The sequence below is a fragment of the Haliotis rufescens genome, unplaced genomic scaffold (genome assembly GCF_023055435.1).
Source record: "Haliotis rufescens isolate VD_foot unplaced genomic scaffold, xgHalRufe1.0.p SCAF_9, whole genome shotgun sequence".
Taxonomy (NCBI): Eukaryota; Metazoa; Mollusca; class Gastropoda; order Lepetellida; family Haliotidae; genus Haliotis; species Haliotis rufescens.
Window position 1 is genome coordinate 12,136,763 of NW_025964383.1, and position 16,984 is coordinate 12,153,746.

General features: G+C 41.0%; 1 protein-coding gene across 1 annotated transcript; it reads right to left on the reverse strand.

Annotated features, from left to right (window-relative positions):
- Positions 1–1,380: 1,380 nt before the first annotated feature.
- On the reverse strand, positions 1,381–16,730 carry LOC124112468. Its single transcript, XM_048390701.1, has 7 exons — positions 16,562–16,730; positions 10,424–12,051; positions 9,854–10,189; positions 9,420–9,515; positions 9,059–9,116; positions 8,699–8,767; positions 1,381–2,429 (listed from the first exon to the last, which is right to left on the reverse strand). Exons 2-7 carry the CDS (start codon positions 10,460–10,462, stop codon positions 1,774–1,776), a joined length of 1,254 nt encoding a protein of 417 aa, XP_048246658.1. The 5' UTR covers positions 10,463–12,051; positions 16,562–16,730; the 3' UTR covers positions 1,381–1,773.
- Positions 16,731–16,984: the final 254 nt, after the last annotated feature.

The window sequence follows — 16,984 nt, forward strand, 5'->3', positions numbered from 1 at the left end:
AAACTGCTTACAGGAAGTGGACAGGTTCGGTGGGGGTAGCCTTATGATGTGGGCGGCTATCTCTCATCATGGCAGGACAATTTTAGTCAATATCCATGGCAATCTTAAAGCTCAAGGATGCATCAACGAAATTTTCCTTCCACACGTCCTCGGTGTTTCCAGCAGGACAACACTCAACCACATACAGCACGGATCACAAAAGCCTGTCTAAAGTTAGTTGGTTACATTTACCCAGTATGAGTCGCCCTACTGGGTTTATTTACGCAAATGGCGAAGGTGTTTGATATCTATGTAGAAATCCTTCTGAAGCAGTTTTCTATGAGGAAATGTAAGCCCAATTTTCAAATATAAAGGTTTAAAGTAATTGATCTTAATTTTTTAATACTTAAAGGTTTATAACCTCGACATTGAAACCTGCCTTCCGTCAGTGTTTATAACGTTTCACAAGAAGTCAATAAAATTCATGAAAGAACTGATTCCATTCTTTCATTTCCAGCCTGTTGCTTTGAAGACAAAAAAATGGCAACATTCAGAATATTAAATCACAATATAATCACAGATTATCGTGGAGATATATGTGCATACGTGTTACACAATCGCTTACACTCATTTTCACATTATTCAAGAGCGGTGGGGTAGCCCAGTGGTAAAAACATTCACTCGTCATAACACTGCCCCTGTTGCGATTCCACACATGCATGGTTAAAAAGTTGGAAATCCATGTTTGGTGTCCACTAACGTGGTTGCTACAAGCGGCGTTAAACTATATTCGATCACACTTCAATTGTCATTGAAGCGTGCGTAAAATATGTTCAGGACTATTCTCCCCAGAAGCGAATGCAAGGAAACTCTCATTGTAGTAAACTGGAGGCGCCTTTTAGCATAAACCAGTTTTTTTCTTAAATAAACTCCTTGTATACAACTTATATATTTCATATCCAACTGAAAAACAAATCCCTGAATTACCCATAGTCCAAAATGATCAACGCCAAAAGCTCTAAAGACATGCGACCTGATTAAGTCGGAGTAGAGTGAGTGCGTATGGTTTTACGCCGATTTTAGCAATATTCCAGCAATATCACGGCGGGGGACACCAGAAATAGACTTCACACACTGTACCCATGTCGGGAATCGAACTCTGGTCTTCAGTGTGACGAGCGAACGCTTCAGCCACTACCCTACCCGACCGCCCTAGTCGTAGAGCGTCTGTCCGGAGAGCGAATGTTCCAGGCTTCGATCCCCGGCGGCATCATACCAAAATACGTTGAAAGATGGTACTTGTTGTTACTCTGGCGCTCGGTATTTAGGCTGGTCGGGTCGGAGTATACTGTGTATAGTGTGTCTGATGGGGTATTCATGTTCAACTGCCGCATGGTATCTCAGTGGGCTCTAACTATAAAATCGGCATTAATACGGACTAACACAAGCACACATACACACACACACACACACACACGTGCGTGCACGTTGCTATATAAGTGCAATAATGTTGGACGCGACGTTAAACTCGATTTCACCTCGCCTAAATAAATACGGTATGACACTGTTGATTTTGGCACCATTTACAGAACAATAACTTCTCTAAATAATCACATGTATCAAATATAATTCCAAATGATTATACTTAGTTCAGTTTGATAAATATCTTTTTAAAAAAGCCAAACTACTGACATTTACATTGGGTTAATAATAACCATCAATTGCCACAATCACAACAGTGCCTTGACAATCATTGTCACCATCACGACAGCGCCTTGACAATCATTGTCACCATCACGACAACGCTTTGAGAATAATTTCTTTCTTCTCCTCTGTCATGTTGATGTCGCTGCCAACTACAAGTGTCATGCTGACAGTGAGGATAGATGGGTTATACACCCCAAACAGCGGCCACAGTGGCTGACTAGAGTCTACATTGTCTAACGTCGATATCACTTTGTTCTCCTTCACATCAATGAAGATAATCTTCTTCCTGGCGTCATCATAGACAACACCGTAATGTAGTGTGTGTGATGCCCCTGCTGTGTCGGGGAGAGTGCAAGGCAGATGCAGCACACGCTTCTCCTCCTTCCATGTCCTCCTGCATATCCCACCGTGTGTAAGACAGTGGCAGACCCCCAGGCTGTAGGAGCTCTGTTGTCCACCTATACAATAATGCACGTCCCTCTGCCCCTCCCTGCATACACCCACCTCCAGGATGAGCCAGGTCCCTGTGACTGGTTCGTCCAGACTGACCCTAGACACCACCTCCCAGTACTGGGGACAGCCAGCCCGGGGGAGGGGGGCAGTGCTACATGTGCCACAGTACTTCTTCAGTCTCCCCTCCCCTGCAGGTCTGGTGTCCGACTTCCTGTTGACCAGGTCTCCTTCTGTGTTGATGTGGACATTGGCGAGATTGACTCTATCTTTGTCATACTTCAGATGTATACCTACAACATATGAATGTAGTTTACAAGTGAACATGAGCCAAAGTGTGATATTTATGATATATAATGACATGTAGATGGTACTGATTTATGAATGAGTATACTCTACTCAACAACAAGGTAACAAAATCAGATTACAGATGTGAGGAAGGCATTCCGAGCTAACATATATGTTCATATTAGATTAACTGATAATCCATTAACCCGAATATGAAATTAGGAAAGTAGTAAGTAATAATTTGAGTGTGTTGTTCGTCAGTTATTAAATGAATCACAAGGTTAGGCACAAGCGACAGCAATACATGAACATTAGATAGTGATACTACATCATCAGATATATTGGCAGATGATATTCTGAATTACTAAAACAATTAGTTATAAACAGAGCGTGCCGATGACACAGGAACACACAGAGGAGTTCCTGCTCCCATACACCGTGTTATAACAGAGACCCCGAGAAACGCAGTATAACGAGGAACGTGCAGACGGCTGGGTAAAGTATTGTGCAGGCAGCTATGAAAACTGTTCAAACATTTCTGGAATATTCTGTATTATCATTATTTTGAGTATGACATTGTAATAATGTTCTTTATGCTCATTTTGTTGTGTTTTGTGTATGGAAATAAACTGACATGGACCAACTGTTTTTGATTATTTGAATTATTTGTGAAAATACAAATCAACTCGCAAACTGTTGACGAAATTGCTTCCAGTGTCTTGTTGTGACAAGACGCTTCGTGTTACGCAAACGAACTAAATACAGGCGTCGTTTCAGCACGCCAAAACCATTCTTACTGAGACGCACACGATTTGCCTGCTGTTAGTTTCGAAAGCAGATATTTGAAGACGACCAATTGTTGTAATTGGTTTCTTGTTTGTTCTGCAGTATTGAACTGGGAGGATATGCACTCACCTTGTTGCGTGGACAAAATGTGAGAAGATCTGTTATAAAAGTGGGAGTGAAAACAATGGAAATATAAACAACTACCAGTTATCGTATAATCGGCACGTGTCAGGTGATCACGCGCACGTCTTCGGTTAAAATCAAAACATCCTTTCGTATTGTTGATTATAATGTATAAGAAATAGTTTTTAAAATTTGTCGTCTGCCATCTTCACATCGATACTACTTGGAATGCGATATATATCTGGTATACATTTCAGGTTGTGTTACATGCGGCAGTGAAACCTAATTCCAGTCAGAAATGAAACTGATTGCAAGCCATATCTGAACCGTCGGAAATAGAAATAAATCGACTCTTGGCAATCACCTAATATTTAACAAAAAGACAATGATGGGTGGCATAAATACAATTATTCTTGTTCTGTAGATAGAGCGTCTGTCCTGAGAATGGAAGGTCGATGTCTCGATCCCCTCGCTACATCGACCAAAATACGTTAAACAATGATACTTGTCACCCTGCCTGGCTCTCGGCGATGTGAGGACAAACCACGAACTGGTCGGCTCAGTAAACTGTGTCTCAGCTGGCTGTCCATTTTAAACCCGGGCGTGGTGTCTCAGTGAGCTAGGTCAAGCAAGGTCAAGCAGCCACACATGAGATAAATAATCGTTAACGCGTTGAAACCCATTTCAAATCGCCTCCCCCTCTTTTTCAAAAATCCAACTTATCAATCCTTATAGGAGGAGCTGAAACAATGCCGATGCGACTTTGAATCCTAACTCACGCACTTATTGGAGGAACCTGTTTCTGAATTGTTTCATACCTTTCCCCTTTAAATTAGTCTATACATTTCCTTTCTGCCGTGGTGATTTGTTTGTTGTTTAACGCTGCACGCTGCAATATTACAACAATATGGCGGCAGTGTGTAAATAATCGAGTCTGGACAAGACAACCCAGTGATTGACATCAAGAGGATCGATCTACGCAATGCTGAAGAACTATTCTAGCCCAGATCTTCACGGGTTTATCGTATCGCAGTCTATCCTGTTCACCACACTGGTAGTTGTAATTGTATAAGTTTGTATAAGATTGGTACTCAAAACGTTCAGCACTAAGACATACAGGCCATCATATCATCTCTGCTCCCGACGTCACTATCAATTTCAATTACCTTGTTGTTTTATTGGTGTTTAAGATAGCCAGTAATGTCCCCTTCACATGCACAGATTTTTCTTACGAGTCCTTACGGATCGCCAACTCGTAGTCAATCGCAAGCATCCGTAAATAACTCGTCACAACTCGTAACAACTCGCAGACACTTTTAATGATGCATGAAAGAAGGTGCAATTGTCTTACGATTGTCCACAGATTGATTGTTTCGTAAATAATTCGTAACAATCCGTAATTATCGTAAATCGCTCGCAACAACACGTAACCATCCGTAAACAGCTCGCAAGGATCCGTAAGTGACTCGCAACAAATAATTTTTCGATTTGTTACGGTAAGTTTAAGACTCGTTTACGGATTATTTACGGATTATTACGAGTGCTTACGTGTTGTTTGCGATTTTAATCGGCTCGTGTTATGATGGCTTTACGGATTGTTACAGCTTATTACGAGTATTTTACGTGCAGTAACGAGTACTTTACGAATAGATACGTATACTTTACGCATTCTTACGTATTGTTTACGATTTGGGGAAAGGAATAAAAGCTGCAAAATCGAACACTTCATTTTCAGTTGTATTAAGAAGTCATAGAAGTCACATCTCTGCATATTTTCTCTACAATATCGGTTGAGGAATATCTGGTAGTTGCTGGGCCACGTCCTCTTCCCTCTGGGCAAGTTGAAGGAGCCATTGTAGAAAGTGTTGATATAACTGCAATCTATTTCTCTCATACGCCTTGTTGTCTCTCTTGATATCAGTTGTCGAATGATGATACATTGAGATTTGCAGGATCTATATATATTTTGGCAAAAACTCGTAAGTACTCGTAGCTAATTTGGAACGATTCGTAACAATACGTAAACGGGTCGTTACTAACACGTAAAAGCTTCGATGAATAGTCACATTCCGTAATATACTCGTAGCAATCCATAAATGCTCGTAAAATGACCGTATGTTGCTTATAGTTATCCGTGACAACTCGTAACGACTCGTGGACGTTTGCCGTAAATAGCTTGTAATAACTCGGAACACCTCAATCCGTGTATGTGAAGGGGGCATTACGTGTCATCCCCCCGTCGTTTCTAAAGTTTTCTTCCGGGAAGGTGCCAAAAGCTTCCTCGTGTCTTTCAAAATTTGCTTACAAGAAGGAATAAGTATATACACCGAAACGTTGTGTTCCTCCCAATAAGGACGTTGACACCATAACTTCACTTCCTAATGTGTATCACTTCTAAACGCATTTCAAAGACTTAATCAAGTTTGTATTGTTGTACCAATGTGAACAAAACAGTGAAAAGATGACACTTTCACTGAATCGTATGTTGCTTTGGTTACTGATGTGCAGTGTAGCCTCCCCTTGGGGATTCCGGGGTACAACTGATCCAATGCAATCAATGGTGACAGCGTATCAAGTGGTCAGACTCAGGATTTGGCTGGTTGCGTTTCAACGTATCTCATGGCGTGAATCGTTGCTCATAATATCAATCACTGATATCTCCGTCATACAGTTTGAATATTGTTGATTGCGGCCTTAAACAAGATACTGACATACACGGTGCATCCAGGACCTTTCTGTAGTCATTCATCTTCGACGCAGACCCGATAAGATGCACATCTGTACGATCGAGACTGATTCAAGAAGAATGGAGTTTCGAAGGCTCTGTGGTCTCTTATTGTGAATAATCAAAGCATTAGAACTCAAGAAACGCACCGCTGCAAACACACCTTAAAGTAACCATCAGTGACAGAAGGTTAGCTAGTTCACCGTGGATGCCAATACATGAGGCTCACGATCAACACTGACATAATGCCTTGTTTGTTGTTCTCAAATGTCTCTGTCAACAAATCTCACCAGGCGCTTAACATGGCAATCATCTTCACTTGTGGCCTAGACACCATGTGCGATGTTTAGAAATCATCTTCCATACAAATGAAGGCGTATTTCATGTACAAACAGTGGCACTTGTCAAGAAATCCAAGACCAGTGAAGATCCGGTATAGAATAGATCTTCCACAACCCATGCTCGCCGTAAAAAGCGATTATGCTTGTCGTAAGAGGCGATTAACGGGATCGGGAAGTCATGTTTGCCGACTTGGTTGATGCATGTCATCGAATCCCAATTGCGTAGATCGATGCTCATGATCACTGAATTGTCTGGTCCAGACTCTATCAATTACAGACCGCTGTCATATAGCTGGAATATTGCTGAGTCCGGCGTGAAACCAAGAACAATCCACTTTGTCATAATCCAACATGGCCGCAGTGGAGGAATAAAAATCTGGCATATCTCACGTGAACATAACCCACAACCTAAATATATACTCAACAACAAAAGTTCTTGTGACACCAATAATTTAGTGTATTTTTCAAACAAATAAAGTTTGTTTTTCAATATTGTAGTACATGTATGAAATCAAGTCTAAAAAATTCAACTGCTACAGAAAAGCATGCATTCCATATTTATGCAGGCCCCATGCATTTCACTACCCAAGAATGGGTATAAAAACATTTGCGTTAACGGGATTCCATATGAATTGTTTAGCATCGTGCTGACAACAACCACTCAGAAAAACAACAAAATTACGTAATTATTCAACATTACGAAATACCACGCCTGACCGAAAATGAGCGCCTTGGAGCCATTGGTATGCTTGAAGCAAGATTGGTGTTTATGGCAACATTGGCAACAGACGAATGCAGTCAGAGACCATCCTTGAAGTGGCAGACCACGCGTAACCAATAATGGACAAGACAACTGGATTCGAACAACACAAATACGAAATCGATTCCAGCCAGCAACAATGACTGCAAGAAGCATCCCTGGCCTTCGACGAATATTTTCACAAACCGTACGTTTTCAATTGTGTCGCAACAAAGTTCCAGTATTGTCCAGGAATGTGTTCTCAAAATGTATGAGCTGCAAATACTTGCACCAATATCACACGAGACGAATTGTACTTATATTATTGTGACTTGTACGTCAAGAATCATGTATTTAAAAAAAGCACATGTTTCGGTTAAATAAGGAGTCAAGAAGTTTGTGTACAAGTTACCCAATATTATGATTCGTATGTATTTACGGATGTCACTGATTATCAGTGGTTTTATACATGACAGCATCTACACCTTTACACCTTCCCTGTATATGAAGGATAGAATATTAACCATACCTACATTACTTTAAGGAATCAATTTAGAAAAACTTTCAATGACTAAATGGGCTTGTAGTGGTTGAATCACGATCGAACACGTCACATAACAGCTCTAACTATTCTTGAATTAACAGTAGATATTAGTTCAAAAAGACAAAGTAGGAACATAATTGTTGACACAATCTTAGATTTATATGTGGTGCTTCATCACTTGAAAAGGAGAAAGCTCTTTCTTGACCAGTTGTAAATAGTGAATGAGTGAGTATGGTTTTACGCCGTTTTGGCAATATTCCAAGAATATCAGGGCGGGTGATCAAGACACATTGGCAGTATTTCAGTTATAATAATATATCAAATTCTGTCAATTGCAGTATGACAACCAGTATACCGCAGTTTTCTTCTTAAACCTAGATTGACGACATGAAAAAGATATTAGTGAGTGAGTGAGTTGTTTTTAACGCCGCTTTTAATAGTATTCCAGTTACATCGCTGCGTGCAAGCTTAATGTGGGAGGAAAGCCTGAAGTGATGCAGGTCACAGACATTTACCACTTCGATGAAACCCACGAGCACGGGTATGGTGCTGGCAAACCTAGAAACATAATCGGGGCGAACGGGGATTCGAGCCCACAATCATAGGTTTCTGGCGTGTCCAAGGGAAGACTGGGCCACCCGTGCCCCCACATGAAAACGATATAACTGTAGAAGGACATTATAAAAAGAACTGTCTTTCGATCGCCAGCAACCAAAGATAGGCCATCATAGTGACTTAGGGTCCATCTGCTACCACATGAATGTTTTTAACCAGCTATTTGATGGCGGCCTCTAAATAATCCTGTTTGTACCAGACCATGCAGTGACCGATATCATTAACAAGGATCCAGGACATCGGGGTACATGTACATTAGCTCGCCATTTATTATTTGAAGACTTGGAATCTGCTTTTAGAACATATATATTCAGTGTATTCACGGAAATTATACATGATTGCACATCGCAACACCCACCACTGCTCAAAGATAATGCCAATTGTAAGACAAAAATACTTACACAGGAGGATGAAAGTGTTGTTCGTTTTTGCCGATTTTAGAAAATATGAGATGACAGCATTGGAAAAACCTGACAAAGGTAAAATAAAAAATAAAACAGAGCGACTGTGAGGAAAGTTGGTAAAAAATAGTTTCTTCGTATTGATACACATGTAGCAGTCAGGTCGCAATGGATATTTTGTGTAGAGAATAGAAACCTTTTTCCGTTTCCTTTGCAAAACAGGATATTTTTATTTTTATTTATTTATTTTTTTATAATGCGGTTGGGGGTGATAAAATCACAGGGCAGACTGACATGACCTTGATTGTGTGTTGTTTATATGAACAAAATCTAGCGGCATACAAGAAAGAATGTACACACCTGTATCTGAATGTGTTTCCCTTCCACCAGTTGCTCCACCTTCCTTCTGTTCATGAAACTAAAACAAAACAGAAAACATTATGCAACAACACAGGCGGGTATAAAAAATCGCTGCCTTTGTTTTGATAAGTGCGCTTTCAAAAGACACAGATAACCAATATACATGAAATGATGCTTTACTTGAGAACCACGATATCAGTTACTGAAAACTATGTTTTTTTTATGCTGATGATGACTGCAATAGTCCAGACTCGGCTATCCTGGTGAACTTGAATGCGCCTAGGTACCAGATTGCAGATGCGACGTTAAGGAATAATAACTCAATGGCTGGCTTCAATAATAGTGTGAAACATTTGCCTACCCTTTCAATTTGTCGAACTCTGTCCTTTAGTTTGATGTTAGACTGTTCACGTTTGAGTAACCTTTCTTTCAATTCCTCAATTTCCTTTTGTTTTACCTGCAAAAAGGATAATCAAGGTATTAACAGTTCGGCAGCACCCCAACGTTCCCAGAGAAGGATTAACTAAATCGAATCAGGATTTTTGACATTCTGATTATGTGTCATCAGCCAGTTGCTCATATTTTCAACTGTTGGTGTCACTGTTTCAACTCAAGTATTTACAGACCGTCATTATATTGTTGACGTTTTATTTTTGTCTACAGCTGTGTATTTGTTTTTGTCGTTGAGATAAAGGCAAAGTATCTCTTTACACTTAGTTTAGTAACCTTCGTAGTTTACTGAATGGTTGGTTCTATATCATTAAGACATACCATCTGTAAATTAGATAAGTGTACCTCTAGTTGGAGTAACCTTGCGCCTGTTACACTGCTGTTATCTTGCCGACTTGATTCTCGCAGCACAATTTGGTCTATCAGGTACGGTTGAACCTCGTTCAGTATCTGCATGAAGATATCATATCCCTCTTTTCCTTTCCTTGTGAGGATGATGAGCAATTCATCGCTCTGTGCATATTTACCGAAATTGGCCTTGCATTTATATTTGTCCTCAATGCTGAATATGCCGCGTTCGTACAGTTTGTCAAGAACCAGTGTCACTTCCAGTTTCTCCTTCAGCAATCGATGATGACGTCGCAGGATTTCTTTGTGCGACATGTCTGATCGTGAGACTTCCTGTATAAATGTAAACAGCATTGAAAATGATGTCAATAATGAACGAACTTTCGTTCATGGGGCATGCACAATTTGGATCTTTGCGTGTTTGTTGGATTTATGATACTGACACACGTGGTTTTATATGAACCGCCCACAATGATTGTTTAGGTATCAGGTGCTCATACAAACAACATTTGTTTAAGCATAAATAAAGCTTGCCCACTACTGTTAAAATCAGCGTTACTCACTCACACACTCCAAATGCAGTAGCTCATTGGTAAATCTGGTCATGCTGACCTCCGAATGCTGTGCGTCTTTAATTGATTGTCATTAGCCGAACCAGCCTGACTTTTTATTCGGTAGATAGCTCCTTCTAATTTCCTCGAGTATACAACTCCTTTTTCCTCGGTCTTTACAGCTTGGATATCCGCTGCAGTATAAGACTTTGTTGACAGTCCATGGCAGGTGGGTAAAAGATATGCTGAATCATTATCTTTTCGACATGGCTACCCAACACCCTGGTTAAAAAGGACAACACATTGACTACTACGTCTATTCGATCCGACTATTGGCCACATATCTTGGTTATTGAGGCTTCAGACATAGAACCAATCAAATTGATTCCAGATGTAACCTCCAAGGGTATCATTGTTAATTGCAGAGAGGTTACATATGTTACAAGAGGTTACAAGACACTAACCTCCATGACAGAGCTCATTGCCTGTCTGGCATGACCAAAGATAAAAAATTGCCCAGGAACTTGTCCAACAATTTGTCTCAGCAGTCAAACGATTTACCGTGAAGAAGGATGGTGTGGTCGAACCGACCAACCCCTACAACTTCACATTTGCCCGAACATCTTTCCCTCAAATTATCAAAGCTGGTTATTGTAACATTGGAATAGTAATGTATATCCCAAATCCACCCTGGTCATGCCTCTGCTATTGGTTAACGTTGTAGTTGGCCACTGGCTGCAGGAAAGATGTGAAATGTTCAGCGGGAACCATATTGCCTCTTCCCAATCCTGTCCTGCATGGAAACGCGAGACCAAAATCATGAGAGTGTAGACTGAACAAAATGTCTTGTGTCACGAAGCTATATAAGAAGAGGTTTTACCGCAACCATTTCGACTTCTATTACCCTGGTGCAGTCTCTTGCCCTGTAATCACTGCCTTTATCGACAGCCAGACACATCTGGCATGGGCCAGGTCGGTTCAGCCACTTCATTTAAAAATCAGTTGTGACACCTTCGTCTGTGACACCTCTAAAACCTGTCGAGTATCAGTGTCCAAAATAAGAAACTGAACCAGAGCCAGGAATGGTTCATCTTTCAAAGAAAGGGAGAACAATATTAAAACAAAAGCAACAAAAGGAACTGCATACAGCAACACCAAAGGCCACCTCGTGGAGATCCATAACACCTTTGGTCCTCTGGTCATGGAGGTAACTCCATCACCACATGAATTAAATAGGAGCACAACAAGGTCTTCGTTACGTTCGCGTGACATTTCTCCTGTGGAAGCACCACCATCAATCCACAAAAAAATAATACGATGGAAATGCTGAGGTCTTAAGAAATGTTTTATACAACTTTTAATTCAAGATTTTAAACCCTCAGCTTTTTGTCTCCAACAAAGATTCCTAAAAACACAGATAAATTTAATATCTGTGATGCCTGGTGATAAAGCTATAGGCGGTTCTTCTATCCTGGTGAAGCAGGGCACAATCCATAGCCCTGTTCCACTCAACACTGCGTTTCACTGTATCTTCTACCTTCCTCAACTATCCACCAATCAAATCTTCAGATTTTGTATGACCAGCTCCCGAAGCCCTGTATCATCACAGGTAACTTAAACGGTCATATTCCTCTTTGTGGAGTACTGGAACAAATAATAAGGGAAAAGTCCTTGAAGATTTTATCTCAAATAATGACTTATGCATCTTCAATGATGGATCTAATACTTATCTGCATCCTGCCATTGGCACATATTCTGCACTTGATCTTTTTACTGACAGATTCAAATATTTTACATGAATCTGAATGGTCGGTCCATGATGACTTTTGTTGAAGTTACAATTTTCTAACAATACTTACAACTATCAATCCTGCTGACGAACCTCCTTCAACAAGGTGGAACTTTACAAAGGTCAAGTGGTCTTTATTCCAAACATTATGTCAGAAAAAATAACATCTGAAAATTTCAGGAATGTTCCTGATCCTATACAACTATATAAGGACTGCGGTTCTTCTTGGCGTGCAGACCTATGTACCGGATTCTTACAAAAGTTTGCACATCAGTATTTTTATTCATATTTCAATGAACTGAAAAAACACAGTCAATCCTTATAATTAAATATTACAACGACATGTGTTATTTATAACAGTTTAACCATCAACAGTTGTATATATTCAGGGCTGACAAAAATGACGAGATTGATAAAATGTCCAGGTATACATACTGTGGCGTGACATGAATAAGGTGATTGTTTAATTTATGCACATAACTTAGCACGCTCACAATCAGTAGCCAATCAATGGAGAGGAGGATCAAAACAAAGTTCATAGAACCTGCCAATCATGGCAAGAGTCGAGAAGAATTGCAACAGTCACACTGTAACGAACCGGAACAAATGTCCGGGAGAAAGCAAATGACATCAGTAACAACCAGATTCAAACATTAGTTCCCTGACAGCGAGAGGACACAGTTGGAAATATGCTAGTTAGAAATGAAATCCGAAGGCATGAAATTTGTGGAACCCATTCAAGCCACAAAAAAGGAGAGCGAGTCTGCACGCACGTTTGCTGTTTCATTCCTCCTCATCCTTCGGTCTTAAATGGTAATCTTGACAATGAATATGCATGAATTTTGCAAAATGAAATGTGCATGACGATACACGTGAGCAGAAAGGGAGATCCCTCGACTGTAATATTGGGATTACCCGACATTCCGTTGCAAAAAAATGTAGTCCGCAGCGGAGGGCGTGGCTTCATTGTTTACATTCATAGGGAAATGAAGGCAATAACACGTGACCAATTCAGCTGAATAGAGTTCAGGAATTGCAATGAATACAACAAAAATTTAATTTCAATTAAATGGATTAATCCAAAACTTTCATCATCTTCTCAGATCCATTGCCTTTTTGCACTTGCCTTCAAAATGTCTCCTTGAATCATCACATAATCCTTGACATCTTAGAACTTTTCAATGATCTTTCTACTGGCCAATCTGACATCGTCTTTTGCTGGTTACAAAGTCATATAGGCATAGCAGCTATGTCAAAGGCTTTAGCTGCAGCTAACGCAGCTCTTGACAAACCGTTATCTCCACTCCTTATCCCATACAGCGATTTCAAACCAACTATCAAAAGTTATACTCGGGGTCTCAGGCAAAATAGCTGGGACACCTAGGAAGGAAGAAAAAAACTTCATGAATTTAAACCAAAGATCGGGCATACCTACCTGGGCTGTCAGTCAAGACATGATGAGGTGGTTTTACGATGATGTCGTATTGGCCACAGTCGGTTTACCCACGAATATCTGCTTAAAACAGATAAGGACGAACCTCTTACGTGTATCCCTTGTGATGAAAGTGTTCCCCGTTACGCATATATTGTTTGACTGTGTGGACTTTTCAATCGCAAGGAATTCACATTATCAAACAGTAAATCTGAAAGATATCTTTTACCATGTAAGCGGGCATCTTATTCTCATGATCAGCTACTTGCAAGAAATTGGTCAGTATAATTCATTTTAAATATGTATGTGAATAATTAACTGCTTGTTTTTAAATTCTGGTGTGATGCTTTTATCAGCAAAGTTTATCGAAGGCTCTGTCCAGGAAGTTATAGTACTCAGTCTGTTAAAGAATAATCTCTGTGTGTGACACGTTATTCCTGTCATAATCGATGAAACTATCATCAATGATAGGCAATGCGTTAAAACAACAACACTTAACTGGATTAATCATCAAACGATACCGTACTGTGACTTCGTCCGAATCATGCTTGCCAAAATGTCGACGTCCTGCGAACACCCCCTATGTGTGTGCATGTCTGTCTCTCTGAGTGTCTGTATTTATAAAGACTTATAGGCTTACTAATAATCATCTAGGATTAGGCACTGAACATCGAATTACACGTGTTATAGCTTGTTCATTGTATAACTGTCCGAAAGATAACATACATAGGCCGTTATTTATATCCTCGTAAGAAAAGGTAGGGGATCATGAAATATAAATGGTTATACCAATGTCAGAGCAAAGATAAGTGTTGACGGCAAACGTCCTATGCAAGAACATTTGTAAAATGTAACACCAAAACACTTCTAGGGTTGGTATTGTCCTTCAGTTGACCCTTATTTCTGCCAACCTTATTGATTCTTCTTATCACACTGATTTCTTTTATTGTTTGGGTATGAAATAGCGGTGCGGTGTGTGCAACACGCGGAGCGTCTATGGACTATTGGCATGATAGAGGCTTGCTGAAGTCCAATACGTTCGATGTTTCACAGTCTGATTACCAGACAATGAAACAGGTACCAACAAACCCAAAATGTTTACGATCGACCGTTCTTCAGGGCGGCCGAGGGACACGATCAATTGCTCCGTAACCAGGCTCTCCGATCGCGAAGTCGAACTAAAACGTCGATTCAAATTGCTGCAAACTTTCATTACAATCGTACTAGTTAAGGGTCAGAAATTAGAAATCGTCCACATGCAGCTAATCTCCATGCTCTACGACAAGGTGTCGTGCCGTGCCGTGCCGTGCCGTGCCGTGCCGTGTCAGACTCCCAACAGGCGTCAGTGGTGTACACAACGTCGAATTTGAAACGTGGGTAATATTCCCTACCCTCTTAGAACTTACTTGCTAGGCGTGGGAGTGTCTGGCGATGTCGAAATGAAGGTTAAGCCAATGTGAATTTGAGACCTTATGAAAGATGCCTCGGTGGATCATGATCAACCATTTTGTTGGGTGGCATCACTATGACAGAGTGAACCCTACTCCATACTGTGCAAGAGAGGGTCACTGGACAGTGAGGTGAGGTGAAAAGGGATTTATCATCGCGCCCAAGATCATTGCACTTATATAGCGACGTGAATACATGTGTATATGTGTTTGTGTATGTGTGTGTCTGTGTGTGTGTGTGTTTGCGTGCGTGCTTGTGTGTGTGTATGTGTGACGTTGACCTAGTCAGGATTGATGCCGAATTTATAGTGCTCGGCCAGTGAGATACCTTGCGTGCCAGTTCACCATGATATACCCAACCAGTCTGAGCCGACCAGTCCTTGTTTTAGGCCCTGAATGCCGAGAGCCAGGCAGGGTAACAACAAGTGCCATCTTTTATTGTAATTTGGATTGACGCGGCCGGGGATGGAATCATGGAGCTGCGGCCGGACGTTCTACCATTAGACCACGGATGCGGTCTCACTGGACAGTACTATCGGGACCGCATACTGACCACCTTTTGTTCGCCCGTTTGCAAGGTGTGTGAGTCAACGTTTTGTCTTTTAGGATGGTAACTCTCATGCTCAATGTGCACGAATCGTCAATGTTCACCCCAAGGAGCACAACATCCGTAGAATGTCATGGCAAGCAATGAGCACAGGCCTTTCCCGCATTGAACACGTCTGGGACATGATAGGGAGACGTGAGAGTCAACGTCATACGCCGCCGACCACGTTGGCTGAACTTGGCCAGGCGCTTCATGGGGAGTGGGACAGACTCCCGCCATTGAGGAAATTTAAACGCAGTAAGCCTCGTTGAGTGCATGAATGTTTGACAAGTCATGGCAGTTTTACGCCACGTCAACCACCGGTGGTAATGTGTTCCCACACAAATATCCCTAGAACCGTATACCTCCTAACATTTTGTAAATCACGACCGTGATCAAATCTGAAACTAACCATCATATATGGTCTGCGGAATGTAAAATGAACCACTGCTGTAAATCGTTAACCAAAAAGTGAACATTAAGCCATGCAGAAAATTATTTACGACATGTATAGAGTTGTTGGCTTCAAAGACAAATAATCTGACCCTTTGAACAAACGCACTTCTTAGTTACAATATTATAAGACAGACTGATATAGGAGTGAGTGAGTATGGTTTTACCCCGCTTTTAGCAATATTCCAGCAATATCACGGCGGGAGACACCAGAAATGGGCTTCTCACATTGTACCCATGTCGGGAATCGAACCCGGGTCTTCGGCGTGACGAGCGAACGCTTTAACCACTAGGCTACCCGACCGCCCCGACTTATGTAAGAACGACAGAGACACAGATCCTTGAAACCCCTGTAGTACATGTCCTGTTTATAACATGTATACTTCCTGAGACACCATCACAACTTCACCAATTCACAATAGGATTAAACGAACAAATCTACTCACTGTTGTGTGCTCGCTCTAAAACTGTGTTAACTTACATCAACAGCTACCGTTCTCTGTGTATGGTCAACATGAAGCCGACAGTCGTTGTTTTATCTTTCTATGTCACCTGCCGGTGGCGGCTCTGTTCACTACGACACCAGCGGGAAACATGTTGCAACTAGTGGACTACATTAGGACCATGACTCACCAGGTACCAGGAAGCACCTAAGAAGTACGAAGTGCGTTATGTTTATGTCAGATTGTGAACATGTTCTACTGGTTTGTGCATCCAAAGTATGGACGCTATCTACGCCATCTACTCTGTCAGTCGTGGATACGTGTGTTCCGGGTCATCAAACAGCCAACCATGTGTTAAGGACATTGAGTAATGAGAGAAAAGAACAATATGCGTGTTAGTGATAAAATTGCTAACTGATATTTTGC

What these genes read in the sequence shown, in the direction of transcription:
- LOC124112468 (XM_048390701.1), bottom strand. Translation starts at nt 10,462, where the DNA reads ATGACCAGATTTACCAATGAGCTACTGCATTTGGAGTGT. An exon ending in CAAGGTTACTCCAACTAGAG is followed by an intron (nt 9,516 to 9,853) that starts GTACACTTATCT and finishes TCCTTTTTGCAG; the next exon opens with GTAAAACAAAAGGAAATTGA. An exon ending in CAACACTTTCATCCTCCTGT is followed by an intron (nt 2,430 to 8,698) that starts GTAAGTATTTTT and finishes CATATGTTGTAG; the next exon opens with GTATACATCTGAAGTATGAC.